The sequence below is a fragment of the Curcuma longa genome, chromosome 2 (assembly GCF_044706935.1).
Source record: "Curcuma longa cultivar G26 ecotype Majalengka, Jawa Barat chromosome 2, ITB_CL_G26_1.1, whole genome shotgun sequence".
Taxonomy (NCBI): domain Eukaryota; kingdom Viridiplantae; phylum Streptophyta; class Magnoliopsida; order Zingiberales; family Zingiberaceae; genus Curcuma; species Curcuma longa.
This window is the reverse complement of record NC_133862.1, coordinates 15,534,693-15,556,151: the sequence shown is the minus strand read 5'-3', so window position 1 is coordinate 15,556,151 and position 21,459 is coordinate 15,534,693. Positions and strand designations below refer to the sequence as shown.

The 21,459-nt window shown below is 38.4% G+C and overlaps 1 protein-coding gene and 1 pseudogene across 2 annotated transcripts; one reads left to right on the top strand and one right to left on the bottom strand.

Annotated features, from left to right (window-relative positions):
• Window positions 1-448: 448 nt before the first annotated feature.
• On the bottom strand, window positions 449-5,437 carry LOC141821709 (uncharacterized; annotated as a pseudogene).
• On the top strand, window positions 5,413-7,311 carry LOC141821243 (cyclin-A3-1-like). Of its 2 annotated transcripts, XM_074708649.1 has the most exons (6): window positions 5,413-5,961; window positions 6,050-6,282; window positions 6,373-6,559; window positions 6,646-6,795; window positions 6,881-7,015; window positions 7,101-7,311. In XM_074708649.1, exons 1-6 carry the CDS (start codon window positions 5,455-5,457, stop codon window positions 7,170-7,172), a joined length of 1,284 nt encoding a protein of 427 aa, XP_074564750.1. In that variant the 5' UTR covers window positions 5,413-5,454; the 3' UTR covers window positions 7,173-7,311. The 2 variants fall into 2 exon arrangements, with proteins under 2 accessions (XP_074564750.1, XP_074564747.1); XM_074708646.1 differs by having other exon boundaries at window positions 6,881-7,311.
• Window positions 7,312-21,459: the final 14,148 nt, after the last annotated feature.

Below are 21,459 nucleotides of genomic sequence, written 5' to 3'. Positions count from 1 at the left end.
ACAAAATCCTGCAAATGCAATGTAAACAAAAGAAAAAAACACATATGATGGCCATGAAAGTGCTCTCTATAAGAAAAAGACTGGTGAAGTGCGTTGCAAGTGAACAAATGCAGGAGGTGCTGCTAATGCCATAATAGAAAAGGAATAGCTGCCTAAAATAGATTCATGAAAAAAAAATTGGAGAAACAAGAAGTAAGCTTTGCCTTGAGAACGAGAACTTCAATTTCGATCAGTGAGCAATACAGGCAACGTTTGATGGTAAACTGGAATTTTTCAATGAAAACCCAATAGATAATCGATGCCGCTTGAGTCCGATAATAAAATTCATAAATGACATTCATTAATCAAACAAAATATGCTTATTTTCAAATCAGTAAAATTTGGCATGAACACACACACAAAAAAAGTTGATTATATTACAGAATAACATTAGTTTTCTCAACCATCCGTCCACTGGTAAGTGGCCTCAAAGAAAATGCAGATTAAGCAAGATGAACACACACCTCTACAATAACTTCTCCGCGATCTGGATAGCATTTAGAGCCGCACCCTTGCGAATCTGATCTCCACAGACCAACATGTCCAACCTGTTGTGATTTCGAATGAGTACATGGTATGTATTGTTGATATTAAAAGGGCTAGCAATATTCTGTTTCAGGTAGGTAAAATGGTAAATAAGGTTAATCGCACTACATGGTACATATTACCTGCCATCTATAGACAGATCCTGTCGTATGCGCCCCACTGCAACATCGTCTCTGCTGGATACCTGGAACATGGATGTTTATATGAGAAGTGAAGCAACTTCTTTTATTCACTTTTATTCAAAATGTTTAGAGGGCAAGTGCACATAGGAAATGTACTTACTAGTTTTTACATGCCTAACATATTAGCAATAGCTGTAGAAAGAGGGAAACTAACATCCAGAGGTGTAGGGAAATGATTGGAATCTCGGTCGTCTATGACAACCAAGCATGCGGCTCCCTCCAGAATGTGCCTAGCTGTATCCTGTACGCAAGAAAAGTTAAGATTATATAAGAAGCAGGAATCCATTACAAACACATAAGCAGTGAGGTATAACATATGCACTACTATTCCTACATGTTCAAAATGAGAACCCCAGAACATACACGACTTATAGCCAGAAGTAGCACTGTATTCTTAACAAGGCATTTTTCTAAAAGGAGGTAGAATCTTTGTCCTAGTTACCATGTAGAATCATCAAGGACAAAGCAGACAATGCCAACTGTTATCGATGGTATGAGAATGCTTGCACCACCCAACTTCTCCAAATCACAAGAGACAGAAAGATTATCCATTTTTTAAAATCACAACAGAGCTAAATTTCATGTTGAATCCAAAACAATCTAGGAGGAGCAATTAACTAATCATGCCAACTAATAAGAAAGCATAAAAGCCTTGTCTTTTCCCTATAAATTAGATGAGGTGCATGTCATGGAATCGACAACTCCAGCTATGTAGTAGAATAAAGGAAAAATATAAACTTAGAAGAGTGATTACTTTTACAACAATCTGATAATGAGGACACAGTATGTCCAAGGTAGATGGAACACTACATGTTGGCTCACATACAAAGATAATTGATCCAAAATGTGAGAACTATTATACATGCCAATACAACAGTATGTGTAATGCTGGTGCATTCCGGTATGAAAATACACTGTTCAAAAGTTAGATTTTTATTGGAAGGCAAACCTAGAAAGAAAGAATAGTTTGACAACAAAAGAGAATGCTAACATAAAAATCTCAAGAAACTAACAGGTTTATGTTTATTTCACAGCTTCAAAATTTCTATGGCTCGATCATTCTATAAAGCATGACAAAGAACCACAGAACTTGGTAATGTTTTTCCTTTGAGATGTTTATTGAACTTACCTCATCGAGAGGCTTTTCAAACTGGAGATTCACACTTTCTGCATGTGCACGCATCACAGGAACTCGAATGCAAATTGCAGTTACTTGGACATCCTTGTCATTCTAGCATTTACTAAACAAGCTTATAAGAAGAAACAAAAAGTTCATATAGAAGCAGAAAATGTTTTTAAAAAGGTGGTTAGGTATAACAGCCAAACATTTACCGAAAATTTTCATGTTTCCTTCACTAGTTTCATTTCCTCGTTATATCCATTAGAAAGAACTGCCGCATTGTGTAAGAACAAATTAAAAGCATACCGCAGAAAAATGAACATATATGAATCAACATTTGACACTAATCAACCCTTTGATCACATTTCCCAAATTAAAGGCAACATGAAGTAACCTGCTGCTTAAATATTTTACTTGTAGGCTCTTTGCCATCCAAGACCTACAGATAAAAACAAAAATATAATATAATAAAAATGCTAGTTCGCAAGACGATTACATAAAATTAAACAAATGGAAGATCTCATGAGTCTGCTGCACCAGCTCTTCCATGGCAGCAGCACCTGCACTGCTAGCCGCTTGATTGGTGCCGACTACCATCCTAATGACCTGTGACAAAAAGAACAGGATATAATCCTTCCATCCAGTGCTTCATTATGATAAATCACACTTTCTGCATGTGCACGCATCACAGGAACTCGAATGCAAATTGCAGTTACTTGGACATCCTTGTCATTCTAGCATTTACTAAACAAGCTTATAAGAAGAAACAAAAAGTTCATATAGAAGCAGAAAATGTTTTTAAAAAGGTGGTTAGGTATAACAGCCAAACATTTACCGAAAATTTTCATGTTTCCTTCACTAGTTTCATTTCCTCGTTATATCCATTAGAAAGAACTGCCGCATTGTGTAAGAACAAATTAAAAGCATACCGCAGAAAAATGAACATATATGAATCAACATTTGACACTAATCAACCCTTTGATCACATTTCCCAAATTAAAGGCAACATGAAGTAACCTGCTGCTTAAATATTTTACTTGTAGGCTCTTTGCCATCCAAGACCTACAGATAAAAACAAAAATATAATATAATAAAAATGCTAGTTCGCAAGACGATTACATAAAATTAAACAAATGGAAGATCTCATGAGTCTGCTGCACCAGCTCTTCCATGGCAGCAGCACCTGCACTGCTAGCCGCTTGATTGGTGCCGACTACCATCCTAATGACCTGTGACAAAAAGAACAGGATATAATCCTTCCATCCAGTGCTTCATTATGATAAATCACACTTTCTGCATGTGCACGCATCACAGGAACTCGAATGCAAATTGCAGTTACTTGGACATCCTTGTCATTCTAGCATTTACTAAACAAGCTTATAAGAAGAAACAAAAAGTTCATATAGAAGCAGAAAATGTTTTTAAAAAGGTGGTTAGGTATAACAGCCAAACATTTACCGAAAATTTTCATGTTTCCTTCACTAGTTTCATTTCCTCGTTATATCCATTAGAAAGAACTGCCGCATTGTGTAAGAACAAATTAAAAGCATACCGCAGAAAAATGAACATATATGAATCAACATTTGACACTAATCAACCCTTTGATCACATTTCCCAAATTAAAGGCAACATGAAGTAACCTGCTGCTTAAATATTTTACTTGTAGGCTCTTTGCCATCCAAGACCTACAGATAAAAACAAAAATATAATATAATAAAAATGCTAGTTCGCAAGACGATTACATAAAATTAAACAAATGGAAGATCTCATGAGTCTGCTGCACCAGCTCTTCCATGGCAGCAGCACCTGCACTGCTAGCCGCTTGATTGGTGCCGACTACCATCCTAATGACCTGTGACAAAAAGAACAGGATATAATCCTTCCATCCAGTGCTTCATTATGATAAATCACAAGATACAAGACCATTTAAGCTTGACTAAGTCACTTTGTTTGCCAAAAATATGAGATCTCAAATATATCCAATAACAAAAATTCAGTCGGGCAACCACAGGAAACCATCATGAAAGATATCTGCGATGAAAACATTTAATCATTCAGCTTAGTGTGTCTGATAATGAAATGTATCCACCTCTCATTGACCATCTACAAGTAATTGTGACATTCAGACCACTGGCATCCACCCAAATTGACCAGAAAGCCTAATTCGAGCAGGAATGCTTCAATCTAGCTACAAAAGAAATTCAAAATGTTTTTTTTCAGTCAACTGTTTTCTGTTTTCGTTTTTTAATATTATAGAAAATCATGTTCACAAACTAAAATGTAACAGTCACTCCAAACTGTATATTGTTCTGTAAAAAAACGTAAAACCCTTTGACAGATGTTTTTTCCAACTGTTCGTTGATACAACCACATCCAAATTAACAAACTATGAATTGAAAAGAAACATTATAAGACAAGAAAATAAACGAACTTGGAAACAACAATGTAATAAGGCAAACAAAAAAAAAGAAGAAGAAATGTTCATGTCGAGAATCAGAGATAACGCATGAGGATGCAGAGCAAGCAGCAAAAATTCAAATCAACATAAGATTTGGAGAAAATGTGTTACCTTGGCATGGCGATGCAGTGGCGTAGCAGCCATGAGACAGATGATGGTCGAACAATTAGGATTAGCAATGAGCGCCCCTTTCCCTGACCTCCCTTTGATCTTTATATGGGCCATGGCCTCGGGGTTCACCTCTGGGATAACAAGAGGCACATTAGGATCCATCCGAAACGCAGAACTATTGTCCACCACGGTAGAACCCCGCTCTACAGCCACCGGCTTGAACTCCTTGCTGATCGATCCACCCGCGCTGAAGAGAGCAATGTCAATCCAGTCAAAGCTCTCGGGGCGGAGCTCCTCCACGGCGTAGCGCTGGTCCTCGAAGGTGAGCTGCTTCCCGGCGGCTGGCGAGGAGGCTGATACGATCCTTTAATGAATAAGTCCATTAAATTTTATTTTTTTAATTAAATTTTCTTTTAAACATTTTTTTTTATAATTTTTTTTAATTAAGTATTAGACTTTGTCTCCTTTAGTACCTATTTAAAGAGATGTTATGTAATCTTTGAAGAAATATAAATTATTTTAATTAATCAATTCCTTTGATTATTAGAGATCGATCCCAGTAATCCCCTTCTAATTCCTTTGATTTGGAGAGAGCGGGGGAGGCGAACGGCGAGAAGAGGTGTTACGCTGAGCCGACGCAGTCGCCTGCACGGTGGCGTCGACTGGCGGCGAGGCAGAAAGGGTATCTGGGAGCCGCAGGTTTAGGGTTTAGCCGATCGAATCACAGAGGAATCGAACTCCTAGACAAACGCGAACCAAGATCTAATCTGTTCGACACAATCGAAACGACGGATCAACTGCGCACCAGTTCGCAACCCACCGAACTGAACCGCGCGAACAAGACATTGGAGGACGAACCAAATCCAAATCCGATGAATCAATGCTTTCCTTTTCCTTCAAAAATTGGAGAAGAGAGAGAAAGAAATGGCAAGCGCCAAGGCCAAGCAGTTCCCTCCATTTCCCGACAGCCACTGGCGCCATCGGACGAGCATGAGAAAATGATCCACCAAGGCATCGCCAACTTTCCTATTTCCCTCTCCAAATCCTCACCGCCGCGTCTGGTCTGGATTTCGAACCGCTCCCCCAAAAAATGGCGGACTGCGTTTCCCTCTCCTCTCCGCTCCGCTCCTGTACAAGAACAACCCCTCCCCTTCACTTCTCTCGATCGCTCTCCCGAAGGTCAGAGAAGGCCGAGCGAGGGAGTGCGATCGTCCATGGCAGGAAAGGAGAACTGCGCCCCTCGCCTTACTCGGGCTGCCGCCAAGAGAACCGCCCTTGCCCCTGCCTCGGATCCCCGCGGCGGCCCAGTCAAGAAGAAGCGCGTCGCTCTGGGCGAGCTCACTACTGCCTCCAACGCCGATCTCTCCACTCCGCCCCCTTCCAAGCTCATACCGAAGCCTGGGAAGAAGGAACAGAAGAAGACTACTCCGGGGTCTGAGGTCCATGACCCTCAGCTTTGCGCCGGTTACGCTCCTGATATCTACCAGTATCTCAGATCTAAGGAGGTTAACCTTCTCCTGGATTTTCTTGCATCAAAAGAGGCGATTTTAAACTAATCGGGAATTACTGATATTGATTCCGTTGGATTTGCAGCTTCGGACGAAGAAGATGCTCGTGGCGAACTACATGGAGACGATTCAAAAGGACGTCACAGCCAACATGAGGGCGATTTTGGTGGATTGGATCGTCGAAGTCGCAGAGGAATACAAGCTGGTATCCGATACCATTTACCTCACCGTCTCGTACATCGATCGATTCCTTTCCGTCAATCCCACAAGCCGGCACAGATTGCAGCTCCTCGGCGTGTCCTCCATGCTCATCGCCTCGTGAGTCCCCACACGCTTTCTCCATCAAGTGAGGCTGCTTCTTTATGGATTTCATCGATCTGTTGATTGACTAGCGCACGACCAATGCAGGAAATACGAAGAGATAACTCCTCCCAACATGGAAGACTTCTGCTACATCACCGATAACACCTACACCAAGCAAGAGGTGGTCAGAATGGAGAGCGAAATCCTAAATTGCCTCAAGTTTGAGTTGGGCAGTGCTACCATCAAAACCTTCTTGAGGCGCTTTGCCAAGGCTGGTGAAGAAGATGATAAAGTGAGTGTTTACTCCCCACCCCCACTGAACTGGATTTTTCCCAAAATGGCATTGTTCCCCATCCATGTCTGTTCCAATTCTTGCAGTACCCGCCTCTCCAATTAGAGTTCTTGTGCTGTTATCTTGCTGAACTAAGCTTGCTGGACTATGGCTGCCTTCATTTCTTGCCATCTGTGGTTGCCGCTGCTGCTGTCTTCGTTTCCAGATACACCATCGATCCCAAAAGCCAACCTTGGGTAAGCTGCGCTAGCTAGCTTAATACGAGGTAGCCCGGCGATCTCAGTTCTGGTTCGAGGCTAACCATTTTTGCTCATGTTACAGAACAAGAAGTTGAGCGAGTGCAGTGGATATAAATTGGTCGATCTGAAGGATTGCATCCAAACCCTGCTTGATCTGCAGTTGAGGAAGAAAGCACCCAACTTGGTGGCAATCAGAGACAAGTACAAACATCACAGGGTAAGTTTGTCGATACACGCGGCTGGGAGAAACTTCAGCCAGCCATGCGGCTTCTGTCTTGACATCGTGCTCTTTGTTTGTCCAGTTCAGATGCGTATCTGCATTGGCTCCTCCTCCTACGATACCTGCAATCTACTTCGATGAGCCCAGAGAGTAGCACGCCATTGCCGGTTCCTTGTTATCAGTCGAGCTGCAACACTTGGAATATGGGGGAACACCAATTCAAGTTCTGGAGCTCTACAAATTTTGCTGATGAATTGATTGTGGCCTTTCTGGATTGTCAGCAAACAACTAATCTTGAGAAAAGATCACTTAACTGTAGCTTTGTTTTTAAACTTTAATGAGATGCTTTTGTATGAACATGTACTAATTAATATTTTTATATTGCATTTGAATGCTGCAGAAATTGATAAAATAAATACTAGATCATAGATGAGTTGTTGGAGAAACTTGTGTTCATGATAACAATAATTAACTCAGTTCAGCTCCGGTGACTCGGCCCCAACTTCTGGTTGTTACTCTGAGAAGAAACGGCATGAGTTTAACAAGAAATGATGCAGGAGATGTAGTCAGAATGCTGAAGAGAAAAATACCTGTGAATTGCCATTTTGATCCTTCTTCTCCATGACTTTCCTCCAAAAATGCTGGTCAAGTATTATGGCCTTATCATCCAAGCTGCAGAGGGAAAAATTAGAATAATCAAGAGGAAACAGATGCAACTGAGATTGAAGATTTACTTTGAACCCTTTATCTATCAACAACGCTATTTAACCATCAAATTATATAGAGGCAAACAACATGTTTGTTCCCATTGAGATCAATCTCTGGATGCGTCACCGACTTTTCAACACCAAGATGGAGCAAGGTCAAGCGAGGGGAGAACCGCGAAGCTGAATGAGCCTGCAAATACCACAATCGTGAGAAGGAAGGTCAGAGGGTGCTCTAGCGCGACTACTCTGATGCTTAAGTCAGTGAGGGAAAAGGAAGAAGGAGAAGAACAGTAAGAGTTAGTGGCTTGTGTGTGCGTACCTCACCTTGAAGAGAGAACTTCCCTATATATGCGAAAGAGATGTCATATCCCATCTTAATTAAGGAGAATGTTCCATCAGTGATTAGGTTGTCAGAAGGAATGGAGTGGTCAAAAGAGAAGTTCCATCATTGACATGCAATTGAAGGGTCATTTCGCGCGTATATGTCAGAGTAGAGACCATGATTAGTGACAGGGGCATGTCAGGAGAAATGATGACCTCTCTATATAATGGGAAGAGTGATATTCAATAGAACAGGGCACCAAGAGTGGGAGGTTGGCTGAATTGTGTCCGGGCCGAGTCCGCGTAGGGATGGTACAACTAAGCTGATTGAGAGAAGTCGGGTCCTCATGAGGATTCGGCTCGGATCTAAGAATCTGTCTCCACGAGGATTCGGCTCGGATCTAGGAGTTGGTCCTCATGGGGAGTCGGCTCGGATCTAGGAGTCTATCTCCACGAGAATTCGGCTCGGATCTAAGAGTTTATCTCCACGAGGATTCGGCCCAAATCTAGAAGTCGGTTCTCATGGGGAGTCGGCTCGGGTCCTCTGAGTTAAATCGAGTTCGAGAATGCGAGAATTCGGAGGTCGAAGTCACAGCCCAAGGACTGACTCAGGTTACCCGTTGATCGGCTGCTCAAGGTCGACACGAGGGTCGGGTTCGGTAGGATGTCAAATCCTAAGTTTCCTAGTCGGTCTATTCATCACGGTCGTAACAATGTTGCATGTGATGAGGTCTAACAAACCGAAAGTGGCCTCGGATCCAAACGTGCAAATTGTATTTTCCTTTTGGAGGTCATGTTTTGGTAGGGTAAAACAGAATTGAAAGGGAATGGTTCATTCTCTTCATGATTCTATTCCAGCATTTGGGGGTTGGAATGATCACTCTAACAAATGAGTCATTTCATTTCATAGTTAAGAGGTGAACTGTTTAGTTCCACCTCTTCAAGATTTAATATTATTTGCTATTTTCGTATCAAACGGAATTATAGAATGGGTGCACCTAATGAAGTGAGTGAATCATATAGCATTGAGTGAAGGTTGGGATGTTTGGACAAGCCTGGTAGAGCGAATGAACAGGCAAGTTAAATTTGTCTAAAGATCAAATGGACTAAAATAGGATGAATTGTTCCACTTGTTATTCCCCATTAGTACACTCAAATAAGGGAAGAATATGTGATCATCCCCTTAACAGCTTCCATCCTACCATTCCATTCTATTCAATCAATCAGACAGTCATCAGTTTAACAAACCTGGATCGTGGGTTTCCTTATTTGTTGTTGGAGAATTGAGTTTGAACCAACTAGTGTCTGAATGAGAAATCATATGGATTAGTGACATGACTTAATCTAGATCGTCGGATTAAGATGGATAAATCAGATTCATCCAAATGAGAGGGCATAAGTGTTTCTTCGGATAACTCAATCTCAGCCATTAAATTCAAAATGGAAGACTTAGATGCATTCAAATGAAGAGACAAAGTACTCTTTCAAATAAAACTCAAGTAAAGGGACATTGCGTTCTTTCATGAATGAGCATTGCCTTCTTTCATGAATGGGCATTGTGTTCCTTGGGAAGGAATGCGATCTAGATCCATCCAATTCAATTTGAATGGGCATTGTGTTCCGTGAGCATCGTGTGCAGGGGGAATTCATCATAAAGAGATAGAGTCCAACTCTAGTCTCGACTTCGCTTAAACGGTTTTATACCGTCATTCTGTTCGCGCTCAAATTGCATCACAACCGCTAGAACCAACAGTTTAAGACGAATATCCGTGCAATCTTGATGGATTCATCATCGACAGCTCCTGTTCCACTGGTGACTGGCGAGAAATCGAAGAAGTTTATAGGTACTGATTTCAAGAGGTAGAAACAAAAGATATTGTTTTACCTAACCACGTTAAACCTTACGAGGTTCCTATGTGAAAATGTCCCCTTCTCAAGGTGAGACTGATAAAGAGAAGAGAGCGGTATATGATGCTTAGGGACACAGTGACTTCTTATGTCGAAACTATATCCTCGATCGCTTGAATAACACATTATACAACATGTATAGTCCAATGATAACTACAAAGGAATTATGAGAATCTCTTGAAAGAAAGTACAAAACAGAAGATGACAAACTGGAGAAATTCATGGTCAGAATGTCAGAAAATTCTTAGACTTTAAAATGATTGATTCCAAAACTGTGATGACTCAAATCCAAGAGTTGGAATTGATCTTACATAATCTGCATGTCGAGGGCATAATAATGAATGAGTACTTTCAAGTTGCTATGATAATCGAATCCCACCTTCGTGGAGGGAATTCAAAAATTATCTAAAGCACAAGTAAAAAGAGATGGGACTTGAGGATTTGATCGTAAAACTACGGATTGAAGAAGATAATCGTAAGCAATCAAAAATAATAAAAATGTCTGTATATGCTAAGGTAAATCTGATGGAATCAGACACTAATAAGAAAAGAAAGTATCCTGGCAAAGGCCAGAGCCAAAGGAAGGCCAAGAAGTTCCAAGAAACATGCCACAACTGTGACAAACCGAATCATAAGGCCAAAGACTGTCGACATTCAAAGAAAGCCACTCAAGTACACATGACCAAAGATAAGTCATTGTCAATAGACATGTCAGAATTGGACCTGACTGTCATTGTATTTAAAGCCAACTTGGTGACAATCCAAGGAAGTGGTGGGTCGATACTAGTGCTACATGACACATTTGCTCTAACAAGACTCAGTTTTCAACTTATAACCCTATCAGAGGGAGAAAGTTAATCATGAACAATTCTGCAACTTCCAACATTGTTGGTCTTGGTAAGGTGGTACTGAAGATGACGTCATACAAAGAAGGGACACTAATTGATGTGTTTCATGTCCTTGACACTCAAAAGAATCTAGTGCCAAAGTTGGCTCTTATCAAAGCTAGTTTCAGGTTAGTGTTTGAGTCCAATAAATATGTATTGACAAAAAGTAATTAATTCATAGGCAGAGGGTACATAGATCTATTTAAAATGAATGTAATAGCTATACACCGTGATTTCAATGGCAATAAAATTATAAGTTTTGCTTATTTGATGGAGTGTGTCTAATTTATAACATGTTAAACTTGAACATGTAAATTATAACATTTTACGACAATTTATGAATTTGAATTTATTACTAACATTTAATGTTGATCCAACACACTAAAATGACAAAGTTACCTTTTCATTCGGTGGAAAAAACACGACCCCTCTAGAGTTAATTCACAGTGACATGTGATTTAAAATTTGTGCAAACTAGAAGAGGCAAAAAATACTTTGTTACTTTTATTGATAACTGCACTAGATATTTTTATATGTATCTATTGAAAGGTAAAGATGAAGTCTTGGAAACATTCAAAAATTATAAGATTGAAGTTGAGAATCAACTTGGTCAACGAATTAAAATAATTAAAAGTGATCGATGAGGAGAATATGATGGTCCATTTGATGAATTTTGCGTAGAATATAATATTATTCATCAAATGATAACACCTTATTCTCCTCAATCAAATGGTATTGTCAAACGTAAGAACCGAACTCTTACAGAAATGATGAATGCTATATTGATAAGTTCAGATTTATCCCAAAATTTATGGAGGGAAGTAATTTTATCAACATATCATATTCTGAATAAAATCCTACACAAAAAGAAAGATAAAACTCCTTATGAGTTATGAAAAGGTCATAAGCCTTCCTATAGATATCTGAAAGTGTGGGAGTGTTTGACTAAAGTGGAAGTGTCTAAGCCAAAGCAAAGCAAGATAGGACCAAAGACAATCAATTGCATTTTTATTGGATATGCCAATAATAATAGTGCATATCGATTTTTGGTGGACAAATCAGCAATTCTTGATGTACATATTGGAACAATAATAAAATCAAGAAACGTTGTATTTTTTGAAGATATCTTTCCTTACAAAGAGAGGAAAGAAGAAAGTTTAAATAAAAGAACTCATGAAACTGCGAATATGGATAATCTTGAAAATAATGAAGAACCAAGATGCAATAAGAGAGCCAAAATAGTAAAATCATTTGGTCTTGATTTTATGGTTTATATGTTAGAAAATAAATTAAAAATAATAAGTGAAGCCTTATCAAGTCTTGAGGCTCCTTTTTGGAAAGAAGTCTTCAATAATGAAATAAATTTCATCATGCAAAATCATAGTTCGGAATTAGTGGATATTCCACTTGGAATCAAGCCTTTATGATATAATGGATCATAAAAAAGAAATATAAAACTGATAAAACTATTGACAAGTACAAGGTAAGACTTATGGCAAAGAGATTCAAACAAAAGGAAGGCTTTGACTTTTTTGATAAATATTCATTAATAATAAGGATCACATCTATTCGAGTCCTCGTTGCTATTGTTGCAATACATAACCTTGAGATATATCAAATGGATGTGAAAATAATTTTTTTTAATTGTGAATTAGAAGAAGAAATATATATGAAGTAACATGAACGGTTTGTGACTCCAGGACAAGAAAATAAAATGTGCAGACTTGTGAAATCACTAGCATAAGAAATTTGATAAAATTATGATGTCAAATGAATTTAAAATCAATGAGTGCGACAAATGCATATACATCAAAGGCACACCTGACTCATTTGTCATTATCTATCTATATATAGGTGATATGCTCATCATGGGAAGTAATCATGATATAATCATGACTACTAATAAGATATTGACCAAGTACTTTAATATAAAAGATATGGGTATAGCAAACGTTATACTCGAGATTAAGATCACTAAGACATTAAAAGAATTATCCTTTCACAATCTCATTATATTGAGATAGTTCTAAAAAAATTTAATGCATATGATCTTTCCTTTGTAAAAACACGGGTGAACTTAAGCTTGCATTTGGCTAAGAACCATAGTGAACCCGTATCTCAATTGAAATATTCGAGGATAATTAACAGTTTGATGTATGTCACTAACTTGACACGTTCAGATATTGCATATGTGGTCAACAAATTAAGTAGATTTATAAGTAATCCAAATGATGACTATTGGAAGACATTAATAAGGGTTCTTAAATATTTATGATACACCTTAGAGTGTGGATTTAATTATATGAGATTTCCAGTGGTACTAGAAAGCTAATGTGATGAAAATTGGATATCTGACACAAAAGACTTCAAGTCCACTAGTAGATATGTATATATCATTGGTGGTAGAGCGGTGTCATGGAAATCCATGAAACAAACGTGTATAGCTCATTCAATTATGGAATTTGAGTTTATAGCATTAGAAAAAGCTGCAGAAGAAGCTGAATGACTTCGTAACTTCTTAGAAGATATCTCATATTGAGAAAAGTCAGTGTCTGTCGTAATGATACATTGTAATAATCAATCGGCAATCACAAGGGCACAAAATAATATGTACAATGGTAAGTCACGACGTATTCGTTGAAGACATAATATCATTAAGCAATTGATCTCAAATGGAGTTATCTCTGTCGATTATGTCAAATCAAAAGATAACTTAGCTTATCCGTTTACAAAAAATTTTAGTAGAGATTAAATATAATGCACATCAAGAGGAATGAGATTAAAATCCTACAAACAAGAACATTCATAGTGGTAGCTCAACCTTATTGATTGGAGATCCTAAAATATTGGTTCAATGGGACAATGAAATTATGAAAGTTCGTATGAGCACTTGGACTAGTTCCCCTCTCATTCCTAGAATTGAAAAAGTGATGTCTACCGCACGTGGTGAAGTTAGGTTATAAACTTTTAATGACTCCTATACTTGAAAAAGTAGAGTATGGTAGGATACTTTTGATAAGAGATCACCTATACGAGTGTGAAGACAGGCTACTTCAATAAAACACTTATGAAGCCAAAATGTTGTCCATAGCCAAAACGGACATATCAATAAGAACTATAAAAAATGTGAGAAAGGTTATGTAGAATCGAGTTAGAGCGCTAAAAGGGGGTGAATAACACTTTGCCATTTTTCACTCGTTCGTTAAATCGTGCATAAAACAGAGTGCATAAATAATAATTGCAGCGGAAAATAAAAGATAAGTACGCTTTTATTTACTTGGTTTACAACCACAGGCTGCTGCTCCAAGACTCACAATCCTTGATTATTTTCGATGGGCAATCCACTAGAAAACTCCCCTCTTACGAAAAGGAGTTTGTCGCTTTACAAAATATGTTAGGAATGGTAAACCCTTATCGTCCTAAAAAGTTATGTACAAAAGCAATAATATAAATATTACCGACTTAGAAGATTAGAACTGAAGTGTAGATGTCGGTGCAGCTCCTTGAACATTACGACGACATACTAGATTGGTTGTTTGCGATCAAGAAGTCGTCGTCGTAGTAGCTATTAAGTGATTCCTAGGGATTTCCCCTCGCAGCTGCTTATAAAGGCTGATCCGGACACTTAAAAGTCCTTCCGAGCACCTGGAAGTCCTTCCGGGCACCTCTACGTCATCTCGTCAATCCGCTTCCAATGCTGACTCGACATCTTTTGGGCATCTGGCTGTTGACATGGAGGTTGTTAGATCAACTTTAACTCTGCAACACCTTATCCTTATCCGGGCACTTGGAGCCTCTGCAGGCGCTTAGAAATTAAAGTGTCCCAACCACTGGGACTCTGTCACATCATCTGCCTCGCTAGCCCGTTCGACTGACATCAGGGCGCCTGGATTATTTTCGAGCGCTTAGACCGTCCGATCGCCTAGATACAGATAAGGGCACCCGGAACATAAAGTTTCAACCCCTCCTTTCCTGCATTACAAGTTAATCTAGAAACAAAATATAAACAGGAAAGTAACAGTTTTTAGCAAACTATTCAGTCTTGACTTTATGTTTCCAGTGAAATTCTAAGTCAGATTGACGCTTATTGTTCCTCTTTTCGAGAATGCGTCCTCACCTACTCCACTTGGGAGAGTTTATTTTTTGCCAACTTATCCTCCAGACCTGTTGAACTTTTGCTCAGGCTTGATCCTCAACCCCCAGAACTTCCACTGCTAAACGTCCGATCCTCCAAACCTAAACTTTCCTACCTAATGCTCTGATCTATCAAGACTTCCTGCCAGTCCTGACCAAAACTTCCTTGCCTAATCCTACAAATCAAGTCTTCATTGCCCAGTCCTCAAGACCAGGTCTTCCTTACCAGTCCTCAAGACCAGGTCTTCCTTGCCTAGCCGCAACTAGGACTTCCTTTGTCTAGCCTCAACTAGGACTTTCCCTGTGCTACCTACACACTCAATTTAACTCATTAGTCCACTTCACAAACTTAACTTAAACCCTTTGTCATTATCAAAATTCAGGTTCGATCATTTGGCGCCCCCTGCACCAACAGATTATTGTGTAAGTACCATTGTCTTGGTTTACACAAACGGCTGAGTAGTTCAAGACATCACATTCACTAAACAACCTAATAAATCTAATGGTACTCTACTACGAAAGGTTCAAAGCCATAAGTTACCACTCCTATTGCAATAATCATTCGATTGAACTCTCCTTTAGTGTTAACATGCATGAGTGCATTAATTTTCATTTATGTGGGGGATTGTTGAAAAATTAATTTTGAACCAAGTAGTGTGTAAAAGAGAAATCACATAGATTGATGACATGGCTTAATCTAGATCATCGAATTAAGATAGACAAATCAAATTCATCCAAATGAGAGGCCATAAGTGTCTCTTCGGATAGATCAATCTCAGTCATTGAATTCAAAATGGAAGACTTAGATACATCCAAACGAAGAGACAAAGCACTCTTTCAAATCGAACCCAGGTAAAGGGACATTGTGTTCTTTCATGAATGGACATTGTGTTCTATCATGAATGGACATTGAAGGGAAAGTCTTGAAAAACCGTTCCGGTAAATTCTTGCAGAACAAAAATTTTTCCGAAACGATCTCAAGTTGCCCGACGCGTTTAGATCGTTAGGCTCTTGTGTTTGGTTTACAGGTTCCAATATAAAAGCATAATTTAATTAAAACGGAAACATTAAATTATACCTTTCTTCCGACGTTTCGGAAGAACGAAGTTTGTACCCGAAGACCTCTTGATCTTCTGCCGTATTCCTCTCCTCTTCTCGAGCGTTGTGTGGGCAACGATCCTTCGAGAATATTTCCACCAGAAATCTCCCTCCGATGGCTACCAGACTTTCCTCCACGAAGAGAAGAAAAGAAGAAGAAGAGGTTGAAGAAGGCTGCCGAGAGAGTCTCTCGGCCTCCTTTGAGATTTATGCCGTGCACCTTCAACCCCTTGGCCACCCCTTCTTTTATAGCCTAGCCATCCCTTATTTATGGTATAATTAGAGCCATAAACATGGTATAATTGTTCCATAAACATGGTATGATTTGATTCAATCAAATCTGGAGAAAACGGCAAGATTTCGGAAGTTACCAATTCGATCCCAGGGCCTTAATCGATCAACCAATCGATTAAAATCGCTACTGATTTCTCATTAACACTGGTAATCGATCACCTGATCGATTACCATGCTGGTCCCCCGACGGGACTGGGTAATCGATCAGCTGATCGATTACCAAGGTGTGTAATCGATCGGCTGATCGATTACACCACTTAACATGAGTTCGAATGCCTGGTTTCTTCGCGAATTCTTCCATGATGGACTTGAGGTTCCTAGAGGCTACAACAGGGACCTAGAGGAGGAATTGGTTTTGGCCTTCTGATGAGCTAAGGCTTCCCGTGTTCGCCCCGAACACACAACCTTAGTTCATCGATAATAACTCATACCACTAAAGAGTTATTATCGAACTACCGCACCAATCCCATATTACAATATGGGCTCCTTCTTACTATATGTACATTAGTCTCCCTGTGTTTAAGATATCGTATGTCCGTCAATTAAAATGAGTTACTGACAACTCGTATTTAATCGACATCTAATCCAAGAGTAGTACCACTCAACCTTATTATCATGCGGACGAGGTCCACCTGCAGGGTTTACATGATAATCCTTATGAGCTCCTCAAGGGGACATCATCAACCTAGATTATAGGACACAGTTTCCTTTTATAATCAACAACACACCATATACATAATACTACTTCCCAACTCATCAGGCCTTTTGATTTATCGATCTAAATCTCACCCTTTGATGAATTAAAGAAGTATATATTAAGTACACGTGTTTGTTATTATATCGGGATTAAGAGCATGTACATCAATAGTAACAGAGGTTTAGTTCAATTATATAGTCAGTATAAATCGAACAATCCTCAGATGGTCCTGCTCAATACACACTAAGTGTACTAGTGTAATTCTATAGTCAAGACAGACTAAAACCAAATTACACTACAACCACTCCGATGGTTGGTCCAATCCATCTTGGTTGTGAACACTGTTTATAATCTATAAGGAACTGATAACATGATCTTCTGTGTGTGACTCCGCACACCATGTTATCTTCAATATAGATTAATTGGACACTTGCATAAAAACTAAATGCAATTATTGACTAAATGTGATTCTCATTTCAGAATGTTTATTTACACAGCTAGGATTCTAGTGTACATCCCAACAGACATTGCATTCCAGTGGAAAACCCTCAGCGAACATTTCAAGTTATGCAGAGAGTTATAGGCATCAAGATAGTGAACCATTACTATACATAGGAAGAAAAATAATTCATCTGTTAAACATCCAAGATTATTTTTTTCTTTCTAAATCCAAACATCAAAAATGTAATATGAGAAGTGTGTACCCCTGATAAACATTTCACTCCTTCAAAGTAATAGTTTGACATCTTTGGAGGAGATGATAGATGAAATGACCTATGAGCCTAATAACTCCCAAAAGATAAAAATGTTACTAGATCAACACATTGCTTAGAAGATGTTATTCAATAATGGCAAGGGATAAGAAACACAGAAGTCAATAAATCAGAAACATGATTTTATCCTTGTGCCACAATTTACTACTGAAAAATGACAGTGAGTGGGGAAACCAAATGCAGACAAAAATGACTTCCTCTTCCTCTTCCTCTTCCTTTCCCTTTTTTTTTCAGTTAAATATAATGACTTAGCTATGATACCCATATCATGACAGTGTGATATAGAGATCAGCTAGAAGTGAATACAAAATACTTGATTCATATATTTGACCCACATCAAGCAAACTGTTACATAAGCATTATGATTAGGAGGGCATTGATGGCTAAACTTGCAATGTCAAAACACCATATTCGTTTAAAGAATCGCCGGTAATTATTTTCTATCATAATCCTTTTTTGATTGCTTATGATGCTTTATTTTCATCAAAATATATCTTTCTCTACCATTGCATGTGCTTCTTAAAGAACTAGCATATGGACTGCTCACTATAAATTATATTGATTCAATGTAAACACAGACAGGAATTTGGATAGCCGCATTAGCAGGTAGACAAGTTGTAAGAAATGGCCATCGTATCAATTGTTTCTCCTACTGACAATATAACAATTACAAAACAACCATGAGGAGTTGAACCTTTAACACAACAAAAATAACATTTACATCTAATACAAAACTAGGCAAGATGAATAACTAGAATTACAAACTCTACCTGATGGATATAAGTAACTTATTGATTTGATAATTCATGATTGCGATGGCAATAGAGTTAACAATATGGAATCAAGAAACTTCATGTTCTTTATCAATAGACGGGATTGTGCACCATGGATGTTTAAAGATCCAACCTTTCATCTTTAAGGACATTTTCGAACCACCAAACCTAGCAAACCTCCAGCATCGCCAATAAGATTAGGTGATAGATCTTGCGTTTCGAACCTTGGCAGGGCAATGCGCACGATATAGTTACGAATATGTTAATTTTATAGAAATCGCATAATGCTCCCGCCGAATGTAAGCGATTACAACCTAGGGTTCTTCAGTTTCATCCTACTTGTTGTTGTTAGAAATGCCACACAAAAAAAGGGAATTAAACCAGAAAATTAGAACAAACCCGGCAGGCAACGGATCTCCTCAGCATCAACAAATGTTTAGAAAAGACAGAGGCAGAGAGAAGGGGGCTGACTTCATGTGTTTGCGGAGATCGGAAGCGAAGGAGGTGCATAAGGAGACGGCAGCGACGGCGAAGGATTCCATCCAAGCGTGCAGGTAGCAATCCGAATGGGTGTGGGGAATGCCAGGATCCCCACGATACACCCTTCTGAGCCAGTTGTCCATGAAATCCCTAGATTGATCGCTCCTCTCTCCCTCTCTCTCTCGTATCTCTTCCTCTGCCTTGCCCCGGCCAAGAAAGAAGAAACTAACAGAAATCCCACCACCACAACTTTACTCACGAAATGGTCTAAACACCGTGGAATTCTGTTATTCGCCACGTTGGCCATGCTGAGTCAGCAATATAAAAATAATTAACAAAAATTAAAAAGGTGATATCTCCTCTCCACTATTAAATAGGAAAATGTTAGCGCATTAATAACACTAAAAAAATAACATTCGAACACGTTCATGTGGCTCTCTCCTCTACGTCACCCAAGAAAATAATAAAAAAAAATTATGGCCCACCGATTAACGCGTGCGATGAACGCGCGTTGCAGATATGACCTTAGTCATAAAACGGCGGAGCGTAGGAGGGTCTAGTATTAATATTCTTTTTAATAATAGATTATCTCGAAAGTAACCGATTTAATTTTATAAAAAAATTTATCATCATCAAAATAAATTCATTACAAATAATTCAAACATATCAAATACTTTACATGGGAATCAAATTCTTAAAAATTCATTCTATCTTTTACTATTATATCGTGAATCAAAAATTACTATTCATCTTAAATCATTGAGAATCAAAAATATATCTAATTTAATAAGTCCGAGAATCATAAATTAGATCTCTTAATAGAAAATCACCTTTTACTTTTACTCAGAAGAACAGATGGAAAAAGAGAGAAGAAATCAAATGTTCCCTAGAACCATAACCTTATATATACGATAAAATATATTTTCCATTTATCTTAAAAGATATACGATCTATTAAGTTTCTCCCCTACTTTAATATTTTAAAAAATTATAACTAAATCAATCATTTTATTTATTAGATAGCATGTACGCCCACAAAATTCTAACAAAACAATAGCCATGAAAATTTGTTAATTAGCTTCAAATTTTGTTATATGGAAACTGTAAAAAAGTTGATGTCTAGGTATTCAATTTTGTTTTTGTTTCCACATTATTCTCGAAAATGTGAAAGTAGAAACTGAAAGAAACTTCCAATTAAAGTTTCTGACTTGTTTAGCTTGCATAATTGACTTAACATGTTAAATGCTTCAAAACAAAGTCTCATTTATCATGTAATTTAACATCCCAAGACATAAACAAGACTGTATATGAAATAGAAGAGGACAAGACTTTGAATCTCGACGAAATCGAGCAATATCCTCTTCCGTCGTGATCAACTATAGTTTCTCGATTTACCTCCTCACAGATGGTTGTGAGATCGACCGTGTGGAGTCGTTGGGGTGGCAGATTCTATCTTTTTTACAGAAAAGACTGTATATGAAACTTCTGGCCTACCATATGAAACTTCTGGCCAGACACCAAATGCATAGTATCTATGTTTCTAAGAATGAAGAGGTGATAAAATGGATAGCCACAGGCTGACTTATGCTGCAAAACAAGGATAGGAGAAGCAAAATGATCTAGTAGATGAATTGTTCCACAAGTAATTTTGCCAGGGGAAGTTCATTGGAGTATTTTGCCACAAGGTGTAAAACAATTTCCTTTAATCAATTAGGTTAAGATGATACTTTGCTACCATTTCAATCGAATAAGCAAGAGAGATGATGCATGATAACTTACTTCTATGAATGGGGCCATTCAGGCAACTAATACTGGATGCAGCACACAAGGTTGCGAAACAAGGAGCAGAGGAATGGTTCAAAGATGAGAATAAAGGGGTGAAAGAGGTGCAGGAAGAACTTGGAAAGGACTCTTCAAACATCATAGCAGTCCCACATTTTGTAGTATGAGAAATACTCTTCAGCAAAATAAATGTTTCATATGTGGAACAAATTCCTAATTTATTTACCTATCAGATAAATGGAAAGTATGAGGCCAATGGAGGTCAACCACCTAAAGAGTTCCTGAGAGCATTTGAAGCAGGTGCATCTGATACCTGATCGTTTAGTTCTTATGGGTATGTCTTTCGCATCTGTGTTAGAGAGATCTAGTTGTGAAGGTCGACTTGTAATCTTGTAATGTGTGTATGCTTGGTGGTAACTTTGGTCCCAGACTTGCTTTTCAAGATGAAAAAATGCTTATGTTACTGCCAATACTTGAAGATAAAGCAATTAAAGTTTGCAGAAGAAAGACCAACAGTAAGACAAATAAAATATGGTAAAGAACTAAAAATTGAAGGCAATGCCAGATATGCCTATGATAGTTTTGTTT

Excerpts from the sequence above, each read along its gene's own strand:
- LOC141821243 (XM_074708646.1), top strand. The coding sequence starts at position 5,455 with ATGATCCACCAAGGCATCGCCAACTTTCCTATTTCCCTCTCCAAATCC. Across the intron at positions 6,283-6,372 it reads TCCTCCATGCTCATCGCCTC|GAAATACGAAGAGATAACTC; the intron begins GTGAGTCCCCAC and ends CGACCAATGCAG. Across the intron at positions 6,796-6,880 it reads ATCCCAAAAGCCAACCTTGG|AACAAGAAGTTGAGCGAGTG; the intron begins GTAAGCTGCGCT and ends CTCATGTTACAG.